This window comes from Siphateles boraxobius, unplaced genomic scaffold, assembly GCF_051911475.1.
Source record: "Siphateles boraxobius isolate OS27281-9 unplaced genomic scaffold, OSU_SipBor_1 31, whole genome shotgun sequence".
Classification (NCBI taxonomy): domain Eukaryota; kingdom Metazoa; phylum Chordata; class Actinopteri; order Cypriniformes; family Leuciscidae; genus Siphateles; species Siphateles boraxobius.
This window is the reverse complement of record NW_027508931.1, coordinates 5,738,461-5,755,377: the sequence shown is the minus strand read 5'-3', so window position 1 is coordinate 5,755,377 and position 16,917 is coordinate 5,738,461. Positions and strand designations below refer to the sequence as shown.

General features: G+C 38.3%; 1 protein-coding gene across 2 annotated transcripts in view; it reads left to right on the top strand.

The window, feature by feature from the left end:
* The window catches only part of cdh13 (cadherin 13, H-cadherin (heart)), a 426,287-nt gene that overhangs the window by 340,793 nt on the left and 68,577 nt on the right, over positions 1–16,917 (top strand). For both annotated transcript variants that reach the window (XM_077193535.1, XM_077193536.1), the window contains 2 exons: positions 9,984–10,166; positions 10,934–11,187. In XM_077193535.1, coding sequence (XP_077049650.1) covers positions 9,984–10,166; positions 10,934–11,187 — 437 coding nt within the window. The remainder of the gene's footprint in view (positions 1–9,983; positions 10,167–10,933; positions 11,188–16,917) is intronic.

Genomic DNA, 16,917 nt, shown 5'->3' with positions numbered 1-16,917 from the left:
CTTTATGTTGTAAATTGCTCATCACAGTGAAAATCAATTGGAATTTAAACTACAGCACTGAGATCATATCCTCAAGTGAACCTGAAGAAGATCAAGGAACGTTAAAATCGGTACCTCTTGTTGCACATCGACAAACCGCCTGGCCTCCGCTAAACAGCACAGCAGAGCACGGCAGAGCTATATTGTTTTTCCCTTGACCTCAATTCATTTCATGTATTTAACATCCGAGCCACCATTGAACATTCGTCTTTTAAAAATAAATGTCTGCCGTGTGTGACAAGGGAATTATTGTCTTCCCAGAGATAATTCTAGGCCTCGGTCAATGTATGGGGTCACGTAACTGTGTCCCGCAGCGGGAGTATTATTAGGATAATTGCAGACCTATCCATGCTCCCTCTATTATCTCTGTCTCCCCGGGTCCCTCCGACTCCTGCTTCCAGTTTGAGGATCTTGGAGCTGTGGAGGGAGAGACATGGGGCTGTGGTAGTTGCCGCAGGTGGTATGTACATGCCCGCCCACCCACTGGCACTTTGTGATAACTGGCATCTATTTCCGATGAACCCCTTCCAAGTGTTGCAGCAGCCACTGATCCGGCTTATCATGCCTGTCACTCAAGGGAAGTGACAGCTTATCTGAGCTGCCTCTCTCCCCTGCATTGACAGCACGGCGCTGCCTCCGTCAAAATGCTAATGACATCAACTATGATGGCTACAAGTCCGTAACATGATTGTAACAAAAGTCGGGTGTACTTTGGGGGTTGACTCCGATTTGATGGATGTTCTTATTTCAATTGCCAATTGACTTTTTACAGGGATTTTACAGGGCTCCAGGCTGACATTTGAGAGCTGTGGCACTGGTTCTACCAAGTTCTACAGATGATGGCACCAGCACCTTATTTGGTAGCACCAGGGTGGCAGATAGCACCAGGGTGACAAATCAGTTAATATTGCTACATTTTTTTTCTCTTGGAAAGGCATATTTGACAGCAGCTCGTATTGACAGTAGCAGTAGCTTGAGTTGGGATACGGATGCACAGTAAATTAATTTTCATGAACAAAAACAGTAAAAATAAATAACAGCCAAATTTGTGTAGGGTAAATTTTAAATATGCAGTCGGAATTAGGAATCTACTCTTATTAAAATCAACCATTGGTTTACCATTGTATTGTGAAAACTACAGGTACCACGTATGGCACCTCACTACCATGCAGCCTTGATTTACAAGGTCTTTCTTACATCTCACAGACATGCTCGGGATGATTTTAAACATAGAAAATGAATACTACTGCTAAGTGTAAATAGTTTTGTTCCAAAGTCTAGTGAACTCCCTATGTAGGCTGCCAATCTCAGAATAATTATACTGCATTCTGAGATATCTCGTTTTGGACAAATTTTAGGGCAGAGTTTCATATATGCTTTACAGAGAAGACGATACAGTACAAAAAGCTCAGTGAAATAAAAAGAAGAAATCCAACCAATGGTGGATGGGGTGAGAGAAGTTTCCATTTATACCAAAAGGACGTAGACAATAAAGCATCTTATCTGGTTTTAGAACAGAACCAAGGGATCTGTTGGACCATGTGCAATAATTGGGCTGAAGTAATTTTGACTATGATGGTTATTGACCTAGGAAAGAGGAAAATAAGGAGGGGCTGGTCAATATGTTCCCTATCGCTCCTCCATACGTGGCTTTTACATTTTGTCCATTGTGTGCAAATAGAGCCATAGTTCACCCCCCCCCCCCCCCCCCAATAAGAGGACAGATAATATTTCCAGTATCCCAATATGTGAAGTGAAAATAATGTGGTTAACAACATTAGAAAAACAGTTTTAGCCTTTCTTATTATCCATGATGTGAAATTATGTCCCATTCCTTACTGCCCCCGGACCCCATTTCACATTATAAAAATGCTGGGTTGTTTTAACCCAAATTTGTGTCAAATATGGACGAACCCAGCCATTCAGCCCAACGGCTGGTTTTGTCCATATTTGATCCAAATTTGGGTCGAAACAACCCAGGATTTTTTAGAGTGAGGTACCCCATGTCTGGAGTAGGTCAATTCCTTCAGCTACACCAGCAATTATTGATGGTCATGGAATCGTATTTATCGATTTGGTACTGTTTCTTGCTCTATGTCTTAAAGTTTCCTAGCAGAATATTGAGTTTCAAACTCACTGAACTGAATGAAAAGTAATTTCCAAAAATGACTTTCGGTTTCATTGACATCTGCGTACAGACATTTTGGAGTAATAATACTAATTTCTATTTAGTCTTCAGTGTCACATCATCTTTCAGAAATTGGTGACAAATCAGCATATTGAAATGATTTCTGAGGGATCATGTGAAACTGAAGACTGGAGGAATGATGCTGAAAATTCAGCTTTGCCATTACAGGATTTTAAATTATGTTCAAATAGAAAATGGTTCTTTTAAATTGTAATACTATTCCACAATATTACAGTATTTTTTATCAAATAAATTAAGCTTTGTGGAGCATAATAGGATTTTTTTTAAACGTTAAAATCATCAATTATTTCAAACGTTTGACCAATAGATGTAAATGCTTAAATCAAAGGGGAAAGTGTAAATGTGTATGTGTAGTGTGAATTGCAATAACTCGTCATGAATGAAACATATTTCTTTGTCCTTGACAAAGGCACATATATTGAAAAGTCAAATAAAAATAATTACCCATGACAATTCTGGTCCCAGAAATAGGTGACTATGTTTGCTGCCTGATGCTAAGTAATCATGAAGGGCACTTTCAGACCCACAGTAGCACTTCTAATAATGATAATACTTCAAAAACAGATTTTTTAAGGAATATTCTGCCATTTATTGTCTATGGAGACTCTGAGAGACACTCTAAAATATCTTCAGGCCTAGAAAACACATGTATATTTGTAGAATAAACTACAGTGGCTGACGGTTCACAGTCTGGAAATTAAAGTACACATTGATAACACATAACCTTTCTTAAGATACATTTTATTCAATACCAACAGATCAGTCAAGTATGTGTGACAGTTCAGGTTTAATGTATATTCATGTAAATTCATATTTTAACTGCTGATCTGTTAAGCACCAAATAATTTTTGTTAATGTTACCTGAAGTTTTATCTATGTAAGTTTTAGATATTTAATATTAATATCAAAGCACCATTATACATTATTTTCCCAAGAAAATTAATAGGATAGCCTTTCAATTAGAACTTAAATTAATTTACTCAGAATATGCTAACATGGCATGTGAAGAAAAGAAAAGCAGCTTCTTACACTGTGTAATCATTTATCAAATCTGCAAAGTCATTTCAGCATGCATTAATATAAATTAATGTTTCTCAGCAGTGTGTATGACAGGACTGAGCAGTCTTTCCGTTTGTATAATGAAAAAAAAAGGAAAAAAAAACACTAGACCACATTATAGTTGTTTAGCATATTTCAAATTATGCAAATCTTTTCTTTGGAATCTCTTAATTTGCATTTCTGTGTTTCAAATTGTTTACAAATCAACATGTTTGTCTCACAACGTACCAGATAGCTTTGCAGCTTGTTCGTTTTAGGCATGTTTATGCATTTATGATTTTGCTCATCATGAGCTGCAGTTATACTGCATCTGTTGCCATCTATGTCATTTTCATATTCATCAAGAACAGACGTATTCATTCATGGGATGATGACTTGATCATGCCCTCATTTGTCACTCATTATGAGCTTGAGTAGCTACTAGTATACATCAGTTTAGTAAGAGATTAAGATCAACTGTTGAACATTCTCCTACTACTATATATAGACAGATATGGTATGTTTAAGGTAGTGAAACATTTGGTTCTAGTGACATAGGTGAGATATGACATTCAGGATTATTCAGGCTCAATTTAAGCATAGAGTAGAAATGACATCCTTCCTTTCTAGTAAAACACATGTAATATCCACTACTAAGAGAGTAAGAGAGTGAAAGATTTATTAACTATACTTTTCAATTAGCGGATATTAGCATGTTTACAGTTCTGTTGTGGAGGCAAAGTCAAAGCTAGTGAATTGATGAGTGGGTGTTTGCTTTCATTCGTCTCATGGCTTTTATTATTTGTTTCAAAGAGAGCACTGAATGGTTGTTAAACCTGAAAGCATTCCACTCAATATTTTACATCAATACAGTTGTGCCAAATTTTTTATTGTTTGAGACTTTTAATTACATACGTAACTCTCATACATTTATGTATTGAACATTCTGCTCAAATTGGGGCTAAGAAAGGGTTTGTAAAAAAATTCCAGAGCGAAACTCTAACAGAATCAAATAAGCAGAATCAAAAGGCAGTGAGCAATATTATCAGCTATATCTTTATAAAGTTTATAAGAACATTGCTGAGCCTGTCAATTATGTTGCTCAAACTCACTTTAAACTCACTTAATATAATGTATAGTTAAGGTCAATTATTGAATTTTCATTAAACAGTCATTAAAATGTCTGTGCAAACACATTTTTGCAAGAAATATTTTACATTTATCTATTACTGACTTTATCTCATCATTTGTTATTGCATTTGTTACTTTCCAAATATTTGAGTACTAAAACAATTGTTAATGGAAAAGAAACTTGAAGTGCTAAAATGCCTTTGAGATTAATTCACTTTGATTTCGGCACACTGACATATAGCTTCATCATTGCATCTGGAGTAAAAAAATGAATGATTTTATTTTATAAATTGTACTGTCACACGCCATTACACTTATATACATTTGGTTTATATGCAGTCAAATCATAACTCTAAACAAATGAATAATTGTTTAAGATAAAACAGAATTACAGTTTTAAATGCTTTATATTTTAGTCATTTTAATTAACCGCAACAAATCAAGTGAAACTAAATGATGTGGGAATGATTAACTTTATATTTATATATACCACATACCAAAATAAATGACATTTTACCAAATAGTACAACCAAATGTCCAATAAGACAACAGATAGCAGTTTGGTGGTAGTAGTAGTTATCAGATCATATTCCCACGTGTACAGTTCTAATGTATTTTTGGGGGGGTTTTTTCCAGTATTGACACTTTCCAAACGTATTCAAATTGTTAAATACTGAATCATTCTCAGTTGTTTTTACTGTGACAAACTGCATCCCATATGGATTTAACACAAGTCGGTTCTCTTAATACATAATAATTCCATCTTACATGGGACGTTTGGCAATCCTAAATGTAAGACTACAAGTCATAACTTCAAGATACTTTTATGATTCCCATCTGTCCTGTGAAATCCAGCTGGTAATTAATGGACTACGGATACCTACAACTAGTTCACATGGCCTCATAAATAAAATCAGTTTGTGAACAGTCAGGGATTACATTACATCTCAGGGGATGCAGTGATATATCGTCATGACATCTTCAGACTGTCCTTAAGGATGAAGAAATGTGTCAGTTATAGAAATTGCTAGAAAGCAAGATGCCAGGCATTCAGACAAGGCTGTTATCTGTATGTAAAATGTTTTCTTGCAAAGCTGTAGGGATGCACTTAAGCTTCATTCCAGTTTGTATAGTATCCATCATTATTTGTATGCAAAATTAAAATTATAGCATCCAAAATTATAGTACTTAAAATAGTATGATGCTTAAGGTACCTGGATGGTGTGCTAAGTATGAATGTAAGAAAGAAAAAAAACTATAATGAATCTAAGGGTACGTTTACACGACAACAATATGCTTAAACCAGAGATGTTTTTCCTTTGAGTTTTCCGCGTACAGTCGACACCATTGATAAAACGATCCCCATTCAGAAGGATCCGCAAAAAAATGACTAAAAATGCTGTATTCTGCTGCCAGGCTGTTAGATGGCGATGAAACACTATAGACAGAACATTTATATAATGCGTAATACGTATGTGCATGACGTCATCGTCTTCAGAGATTTGCGTTTTTGATTGTTCACACAAACCTGTTTTCAAAAGTTTGTGTTTTCAGGCACCCAAAACGCTGTTGTTGTGTAAACGAACGGCAAAAACGCATTAAAAGTTTTACTTTTTTATTTGAAAAATGTGTCATGTAAACAGCCCCTTAAGCTGATATGCCAAAGTGGTGATTTAATGAAGTATTATGCCACAATACTGGTGTTATTCTATTGCAAAATATATGCAAAAGTTTGTACTTTGCCATCACCAGCAAAGTGCATACTTATAATGCATGGCAGAAGAAAACAAATTAGGATGCAGCACATCATTTTGTGGGTTTGGCATTTCGTTTAGCGCTTAGTTCCATCACTGCTCTCACACACCTGTCTGTAATTTTCAAGTGAGCCCAAGACATTGATTAACAGGTTCAGGTGTGTTTTATTAGAGTTGGGTCTAAACTCTGAAGAAAGGAAAATCTCCATAAGCAGGATTGAACTCCCTCGGCGAATGCAATATGCTTAATTAAATGATGTCTACACTATTTATTATTCCACATATATTTTGTCTGATTAAAAAACGAAGATGGCAGGTTTACAGTGCAATGTATTGACATTAACATAATTCTTTAAGTATTATTATTTTATCTTAAATAATTAACATAAGACCTGAAACCAAGCTACTACAAAAGTTTGATTTCATGCATCGCTGATTTTCAAAATACTGTCACGAGGGAGCAACAGTTTCCACTTGCATCCTATCTTTAAAGGGATAGTTCAACCGAAAATTAAATTCGTCACCATTTATTCACCCTCGTGACATTCCGTCTTTTACGGAACACAAAAGAAGATTTTTTGAACAATGTTTCAAGCATTTTTGAGACACTTTTCTAAATAATAATTTATTTTGTGTTTCACAAAAGAAAGATAGTCGTACAGGCTTGGAACAACATGAGAATGAATTTAAACGTGAGTTATTCCTTTAAAATATTTTACCATATTCAAATACATACTTAAGACCTTCCCTTACAATCAAAACTAAAAATCTGGATTGCCCTATTTTAGTTATTATAAAGTGTTACCGCAAGTTCTGACGGAATAATTGACACTGTATAAAGGGCCATCAGACTGTGAACGTCTCAGTCTGTCACTCTGAGAGGCTGTGAAGAGAAAGAGTATGAGTGAGGTTTCCTGTGGCATAAAAGGCACCTGTATTGTCATCCACAGGCACATCAGGAGAGACCCTTCACATGACTCTTGTTCTCTGAAGGCTTTTAGAGTGCTGTCCATGTTTGGCTGCACGTTGAAAGGGTTATTTTCAAGAATCTCGTTTAGCTGTGAAAACGGCACGCAGATTTTTTTCTTCACATTCCTGGCTTGAGATGTGGAATTTGAGACTTATAAGTCAGGCAGAGTTTCTCGATAGGTCATGAATGTTGATTTGATTCCTCAAGCAGATGTCAAGACGAACGGGGGGTTACAGTATCAGGTGTGAATTTTCTAAGCTATTTGTTACTAAAGCAGTAGCACAGCTCAAAACGAAACTCCAATAATGCCGTCATACTGTGCTACATTACTGATAATGAATGGCATGCCAAATAATCCAAGTCATTCTTGGCTTCCGGGTGTCACCGCACCGGCAGCTCTGTAGGAAGTGATTTATCTCGCTTTGGCCACATTCTCTCTCTCTTTGCCCTGTGTTCTGTTGCTGGGGGGGTTCAACTAGGTGACATCTACCTCACACACACAAATCCACCCTGTCCTCTCAGTTTTTAGGTCTAGCCTCAGGTTGATAACTTCCCCGTTTGTCACACTGCTGGTTGCTTTGTGAACTCGAAGGGATTGGGGTCTTATCAGTGGTATGGCAGAGCCAGGGTATCAGCAGCCAACAAAGATTGAATACATCCATCTGACCGCTTCACTGCTCCAGATGATTAAATGGAACACGATCGGTCAGCGAAGTGAATATGCATAGAGTGAGGCTGTGCGGATGCATTTGTGTCCCTCTGTAAACATTTGTGACAATGTTTGTTTAATTGTTTATTCCACACATGATAAAATCTTGGTTGATCGCGGGAGAGTACTATCTCCCGCCGCTGTGATTTTGACAGTGATAGACCTGCAGGGCTCACTGTAGACACAAGGCTCTCATTGGAGCTGAAGTAATATGTAAGTGATGTAATCGCTTCATAGCCTTCAGCAGACAGGTACAATCTCATGTCCTTTGAGGCACACACATGTTTTAGGGACTGGTTTTAAGGGCTGTGACTCAGAAATAAAACAATGAAATGGAGATCTATTTTCAGGAAAGGATAAAGCATGGCTTATATGTGAGGCCAACCCCCCTCTCTGTCTCTCTCTTTCTCTCTCTCTCTCTCTCTCTCTCTCTCTCTCTCTCTCTCTCTCTCTCTCTCTCTCTCTCTCTCTCTCTCTCTCTCTCTGTCTTTCTCTCTCTCGTAAGGAACACGATCCCTTAGTTCTGTCTTTAAACTATTGAATAATTATTTTTATTGGTAGAAGGGCCTTTACAAATGAAAAATCTAAATTTCCAGGTGTAATAAAATGTCTAAGTCTAAAGGTCTTTGCTTGCATCTACTGCCTGATGTGTCTACAGCAGATTGTGAAAAATAGTATTTTCAATGTGGTCTTACGCTTTTAGGCTAAATGGCCTAAAAAGTGCCTATTGTATAGTTAGAGTATGAATGTGATTAAAAACAGAAACCAATAAAATACCAAGAAATCAAATCATATTATAAATCAACAAAAAATGTAAATATGAAACTGTGCGCGTGTGCGTGTGTGTGTGTGTGTGTGTGTGTGTGTGTGTGTGTGTGTGTGTGTGTGTGTGTGTGTGTGTGTGTGTGTGTGTGTGTGTGTGTGTGTGTGTGTGTGTGTGTGTGTGTCCATGAGGAAACAATCATAAATCATACAGAATGATCTTTTTTTGAAAATCTAAAAATGCAGAATGTTTTCTGTGATGGGTAGGTTTATAGATTTAGTGTAGGGGGTCAGAATATACAGTTTGTACAGTATAATCCATTATGTCTATGAAATGTCCCCATAAAACATGAAAACCCAGTGTGTGTGTGTGAGAGAGAGAGAGAGTCCAAGAGTTTCGAGAGACAATGTTCGACTGAGCGTCAATGTTTGTCAATGCCTCCTTGACTTTAAGGGTTTCACTGTTAATCTTGGATGGTTCACAACTGTGGCGCCTAACTCAATAGCATTAAGCATTTTGTTAGAGAGAGGGCTTAGTGGCAATATTTCTGTCCCACATGAGTTTAAACTGCTGAGCTTTGCTTTCCAAACTTTTCTAATTCATCCTGCCACCCAGATCCATCAGCACCATCTTCAGGACCAAATGATTACATTTGCATTTGGCCCCTTACACCCTCCCTGCTGGACAGCTCTTATAAAGGGAGCACATCCCTGAGGCATAGAAGGGGTGCTCACTTCACAAGCCACTAAACAGAAATGATAGTAGAGCTGATGGGGACCAGAGCTCATCTGGCCCTTCTAGGAACACTTCATCTCCCCAAACAGGCCTGTGACATTGGGCTGGTTTGGGCAAGGACTATGGAGATTTGTGACACTCTGAATAGAGTGGCTTTCATCCAGTGACAAAAACAGGACAAGAGCTGTTTCATACAGGCTTAGCTTAAGCCTTATCTTTGACAAAGGGACAGAAAGAAAAGTAGGAGGGAGGTGAATGTAAGACAGAGATTCTGCATGTACCAAACAAGGCAGGAAGGAATTGATGCAGCCGTAGGTGCTTCTTTCATTACTCAAGATGGTGCTCGGTTAGCCAAAAACAATAGACCCTGTCCCCCTGGCTGTGTTAATCTCTGTAAACATAAGAGGCACAATTATATAGATCTAGTCAAAGCATCCATTTCCACACCCCGCAACTCCTCCAGTGTTCATTCTGTCTTATTGTTTAAAGAGATTGGAAAGATAAATATTGATATTGATTACAGACTGCAAATTCAAATAATGTGTCATTGTACATGTAATAACAATGCTAAAGTGTTGGTTTAATAAAATTTCTTGGTTTATAACATTTGACAGATCAAGCAATATGTGCTGTAGTTCCAGGCATCTATGAATGAGGGATCCACCGGCGTGGTAGTGAACCTGACAGTGGACGACAGAGACGACCCAGACACCGGAGCATGGAGAGCCATTTACTCCATCATCAATGGAGATCCCAACCAGAACTTTGAGATACAGACCAACCTGGACAACAATGAAGGAATGCTGTCAGTGGTAAAGGTGTGTTATGCCTCTTTCAGTCATGTGTTTGGTTCAATTTATTGATTGCATCATAACGGTGAAGACTTATGAAGGTCCCCTTCTTGTCTTGAACCTTAAAGTTTAGGTTACCAATTCTTAGATAACCCAGAATTTAACCACTTATCCAAAAGTGATCAAGGATCTCGATTGGTATCTGAAACTTTGAAGGTTCAAGCCCAAGAAGGTGACCTTCATGAGCAACTGTAGGGCTCCAATGTAGGATTTGTAACTAAACTGCAGAGATAAAGTGGTAATTTTTGGGTAGGGATGTCCAATCTAAAGGGACACCTTCCTTTAGAGAAGGGGTGTGCCTGCCCTAACACACTTGCCTGTGAGTTTCTAATCTTGAGGACGTTTATTAGCTGGTTCTACTGGGTTTAATTAGGGTTGCAGCTAAACTCAGGATAGTGGCAGGTTATTAGCCCTCAAGGAGCATGATTGGACAGCCCTGCTGTAGAGTTTACCACCAACTCAAATAAAACACACCTAAACCAGGTATTTAAGGTCTTCCGAATTACTAGAAATTTACAGCCAGGTGTCTTGGAGCTAAATTCTGCTGGAAAGTGGCACTCCAGAAGCAGGACTGGATGCCCCTAATCTTGCTCATGTTGTAAAAAAAAGTTGCTTTGAACAAGAAAGCTTGTATTAATTGAAGTGTAATGATAAAGAGTAATTTGCTTGATATAGTTACATGCTGGTTAGGTGATCACTCTTACATGATTCCATTTGTCTTTTGTGTTTCGCAGCCTCTAGACTATGAAAGTGCAATGTTTCACACACTTCTGATAAAAGTAGAAAACGAAGACCCTCTGGTTCCTGATGTTGTGTACGGACACAGCTCTACTGCAACAGTTTACATTACAGTTATGGACGTGAACGAAGGACCGGTGTTCTTCCCAGATCCTCTGGTTGTCATCAGGAGAGAGAATATTCCCGTAGGGAGCTTTGTGGCAATGCTGAACGCTACTGACCCGGACTACCTACAAAGCCAGAGCATAAGGTTGGTGCTGATGTCATAATTATGACTATGACCCTGTCCCAAATGTGATTCTCTGTCTTTGTTCCACACTTTTGTTTTGTAATGCTGCATAAAATGTATAGCCATCAACTCTGAGTTAGCAAAAGGCTGTTGAGAGAGCATCACTGGCACAAAAGGGAAGCTTGTGAGCACCGTTCTGAAGGATATAATTACATATGGGACCAAGTGCACCTTTTCCAGAGACAATATTGACAAAAATGTGTCGTTTATGTTACACTGTTTGTGCTAGACATGGGAAGAATAACTTTTATGAACTCTGAAACAAATTTCACAGACCCCTGCCACTTAGACAGGTCTCAGTGTGGTTATTTTTGTCTTAATGTTCTCTGTCCTTATTTCAATATATTTGCTGTGTTTTCAGAGAAATATATTTTACGTGAGCACACGGCTCTGCATAAGAGAGTTTGACCATCTGGGCAGGCATTCATCTTGCAGCCCAACTCCATTATTGACTGAGCACTTGGAGCTGCTACTTCTCAGAATCTTGACAGATCATTACTTTAATATAGCTTTTTAATTTTTAAATAATAAGTAATGTGCTTTCATTACCTTCTCAAAGCACAGGCTAATATTTTAACCTGGTGTGATAGCTCTTATCTGGACTGGTTGGTCAATTTCTTCTAATCTAAATCTCTTAGAGGATGTACATCTGGTTGTGTTGTCTATTAGCCTGTGTATTTACAGGATAAGGATTTTAAAATAGTGTATTATTTAGCAATAAGGCTATGCAAGTTTGTAGCACATTGTATAAAATCAAACAGTAGCTGAAGTGAAGTGCTTGTTTGAACTCACAGTCTTTCTCTATTCCTACCTTGTTCATTCCCTCAACCTTCTTTGCTGTGGATGTGGTGTTACACATTTGCATTTGTAATGTGATCTCAGTGTAAGCTGTGCCACGCTTGTTCAGATCAGGAGAATTTAAACAAACTCCTGTGATTTGCCGTGTCTGCCAAGCATCTATGAAACTCTCAGAATGAAACTCTCTGCGTTGCTGTGATCATGTGCTCTGCCATTATTACCACTCTGTCCTGCTAGTTAGAGCGAGCCCTCCTCATCACAAACCATATGAGCTCTCTCCCTTCTCTTTCACATTCTGTCCTCTCCTCATTCTTCATCTCTTCTATATCTGTCCTCTCACTGCTTGCCTCACCTCTTTTGATCTCCTTTTCCCAGTAAAAGGCTCTTTGAAGTACCATAGCCTTCACCTGAGGCTATAAGTGGCAGGACTAAGTAAGAAAAAAAAAAGAACAGGCTGCAGGAAAATGAAGAGGAAGGACAGAAGGATAGCTTTAGAGGAGACGACAGAAGGGAGGCGTGTGTGTGTGTGTGTGTGTGTGAGTGTGTGTGAGTGTGTGAGTGTGTGTGTGTGTGTGTGTGTGTGTGTGTGTGTGTGTGTGTGTGTGTGTGTGTGTGTGTGTGTGTGTGTGTGTGTGTGTGTGTGTGTGTGTGTGTGTGTGTGTGTGTGTGTGTGTGTGTCTGTGTGTCTGTGTGTCTGTGTGTCTGTGTGTCTGTGTGTCTGTGTGTGTGTCTGTGTGTCTGTGTGTCTGTGTCTGTGTCTGCCTGTCTATCTGTCTGTCCATCCATCCATCCATCCATCCATCCATCCATTATATAATTCTTTGATTCATTTCCATCTCTCTATCCTTCTATCTATCATTTTTATGTACTTTTTTCATTTCCTGTAACAGTTCTGATAATATTAGCAGAACCTGCCCCATTGGCCCATAGCAAGGACAACGAGTACAAAAGAAAGTGAAACCCCACTGATCTATCTGTCTACCTGTGTCCCATGGTAGAACTTAAGGACTGCATTGTAAATGATATGCAACCAGGCTCCCTTGATAAAAGAAGAGCATACAAATTGAGGAATGACTGCAGAATTAGTAGACTTATCAAGAACGACAGATAGTGGAATTGATATTGTGAGCAACAGGATTATTATAGTCATTATATAGATCTCTGATTTGAAGCCCAGAGAAACATGTGCTTTACTGTCCACATTGCTGTCAAAAGATTTTTAAAAGCAACTCTGTTGTATTTGTTTCTATTGTATTAGTTATTCTGAAAACATAGAAATAGAGAAAAAAAGAACTTTTTTTTAACTGACAGAATTGTCATCGATTTTTTCATACAAACATATTGTTCTCTAGATTTATCATAAAAAGCTTGTACAGAAAGGACACTTTTCACGTTCTGCCATTTTATTCTCCCTATTGATTGAAGATTAAAGGAAAACGGTGTAATGGATTCAGTAGAATTATTTATTGGAGATAGGGTTTGCTTGTTTGCTATTTATCGATGCAATCTGATGAATTACAGGAAATTTCCCTGTTCTAAGAAGAGACTGATTGTTTAGGCTCTAACAGCGATCCATACATTTAGCTTCATTTTTTTATCTTTTTATTTTTTAAATTAAACCTGCCACACTTCGAATCATTGTGTTTTCAACAGCACCATGTTGCAGACATGTTTGAAGCTCTCATTTGAACTCTAATCTGAAGTACCTCTGAGTGCTTCTCTAAATTAGTAATTCAGAGGAGCATGTCAGACATGGTTAAGATTTTTGGGTCTTTGATGTGTTTTCTCAAAGGTTTTACAGAGTTTTCTTCCATCCCCATCCGTTTATTTAGCTCTGTCAGACTTGTCAGGATAAGGTGAGCTGTGCATCATTGCTAGCCTGAGGGAAATCACAAACACAGACACTATTAGAATTATGGGAAGGCTCGTTGGGTGCAAGCTCCCTCACCGCCAAAGGTCATTAGGAGTGATGCTGAGATTTACACTGGCTAGAATTTGTGAAATGGATGCGATTGTATTTACATTAGCTTATAAAAGTTCTGTTATTTGGCACAGTTTTTGTACTTTTGGTACTTTATTAGATTTATTTGCTCATTTGTTCATTAATGTTTAGTGTTACAACAGTAAATCATGGTAAATGTTGGATTGGAAAGCCTTCTAACTGTATTGTTGGGGCTCAATATTTCTCCTGTTTTCAGTCAGACATGTCAGTGTTGTTGAGATTGTCAGCGCTGTTTCATCTGACTTTAAACTGGTTTAAATCATGAGGCATTTGATTTGTGGTTTGTATGGGAGAACTCTGCAGCGATTTGGAACAATTTTCAATGGATCTCACAGCTCTGTTTAGTGGTTACGTGATTGAGATGGTCAGCGAGTAACGGTGCATTCACACGGGGCGTCGACGCTTGACGGAGGATGTGTCTGAAGCTCACATTACTTTTCAGGTGTTGCATTAACGCAATTGGCTAGTGTCTGCGCTTGGGTTTTCGCATAGGTTATCTGATTGGCTGACGCCTGCATTGGCGCTTGAAAAGTTTAAAACTTTTTAACTTCTGCCATAAGCAACGCCAGTGACACTATACTCAACGGAACCCACAATTCAGTTCGGCAACGCATGACGTCACCTGTTCAAAGTAAATGAAAAGCGTAAACACCGTGAATTTGGGTTCACATGTGAATTCACCGTGAATGCATTCGCGCTAAGCTTTTTATGCTTTTTATATGTATTTTGTGCTGAGCTGATAAATTTGACTCCACATTGGCACATTTGCTGTTTAATGTTTTTCACACAGTACGCAACAGAAATGGCAACACGGATTTGTATAGTGCATGAACATTATATGAAACGTTTATCAAATTTATATTGCGATAATTATCATAATCGTTGTACCTAGTCCTATCTGAACATGTTCATATTGTCCACACAGGGAGACTGAAGCCTGGAGTAGCGGTCGCTCTCCTGCGGAGTACCATCCATATCCAAAATGTAGCACTTTCCCCTAGATAGGTGGATAAATCCCAGTTCAACTCTGCTTCAAAGCTGTCTTTGAGATCATCTCGTTCCAAAAAAAAAAAAGTGTTCAGAACAGCTCTGTATACATAATTCAAAATTGTGTTCCTCCCTTTGGCTGTGCTACAGTTTAAAGCTCTGAGAAAAGGAAGTGAGAGAAACAGAGAAGATGGCTGGATCTTGCTTGTGTAGGGAATTTCTTACATCTCCTTATTTGCTGCATAGTCAAGATCAAGAGTGAACATTCCAGAAGACACTTATTATTTACATATTCTAAAGCGACCAGGAATTTGCCACGTTGTGGTAGATGTTAGATTGCTTTTTTCAATTTAAAAGTTGTTTTTATATGATAGAATATAACTATTTATTATTTGGGTTTTACTTTCTTTTCCAGTTAATACCTTAGATTACCTTGAAATTAAAAATCACACTAAATAAAAAATTAGTAGAACAAATAGAAATTAAAGATTAAAAAATCAATATTCAATTGTTGCGTTATAATCAATGTTAACTCATTGTGTAATAATTTAACTCTTTCCCCACCAGCCAGCGCCAGCATTTTTTATAATTTTCACAAAACTTTCATGGCCTCCAGAATATTTTGTTGTATGAATATCCGAACATACAATTTATCAAAAGAAAGAACAGAGACTCTGCTTTAAAAAATAATAATAATAATAATAATATGCATTCTTTTTAATCTACAGTTGAATTGGTAAATTTAAAAAAAAGTAACATTTTTAACAAAAAGCTGATAAAATCACATTTTTGTCGAAGATACATCCGGATCGAATTTAGAACGATGAACAATGCTTCTATCCTTGTTTCTGCTGCTTCTTCAACTGTGTTTTGATCTGGAGATTCTGTATTCTTTTAGAAGATGTGTAATAGCGCCCCCTACCATATAACGGTGAAACATGGATTGCCGGCCACCATAGTTGTATCATAAATTACAGAAAATTCCGTCAATGGAAGGGAAAGAGTTAATAAAAAGAGAAATGTTCTTTAGGTGTTCCACAGCTGACTTAATTCAAGATCTGCTCTATGCTTTTATAAAAAAAACATCTTTAATGCACGTTAAATTATAATTATATTAACTGCATAATTCCTCATCTGACAGTAGTCAGATTATCAATTATCTGTTCATGTTTTAAAGCAGTTTTGAGCTGTTTGTGTGTATCTATTGCTCAATGATTTCCATTACACGAGAGTAGATGTTAAAACTTCATGCTGATTTGTACTCGGCTTTCGCCAAGACAAGCACCAACTAAGACATAGCTTTACAGTAACCTATGCTTCTACATCCATTTACGCTTCTTTCCATATGGTGATGTAAATCTCCTTCTGTCTAGTGTTAACACGCATCAGCACACACAACGGCTGCAACCACAGTGCGCTCCCCCCATGACAACCGTCTGGATTGAGCTGAGTAGGGGACATCTCTAGGGTCTTCAAGTGGGCACCTTCCGTCCTCAGTGTTTCGTCGACTAGCCCACGACACCTCAAGAGGGCTCGACAGTGACTCTGGCGTCCCAGAGTCACCCCCCTCCGTCCCCCACTCAACTCAGCCCAGCTTACTGACCTCTACTTCCCTCTTGCTGCTGAGACCTAACCACAATCTCACAATCCCTCCGCAACCCAACCATACGCGCCAACCCGTTTGACTAAGGCTGTCGAGCCCCACTGGTGCGTTAATATGCAGTTTCAGTGGCAACGGTTCCGTATGGCATACCACCTACCACAAAACACAATATCTGCCCAACCACCCGTCATTCACGCAATATACACAGGAACGTAATGACTGTAAATACTATACAACCTATACAAATAAACCAACAGTTGCTGCTGAGACCTAACCGCAATCTCGCAATCTCTCCGCAACC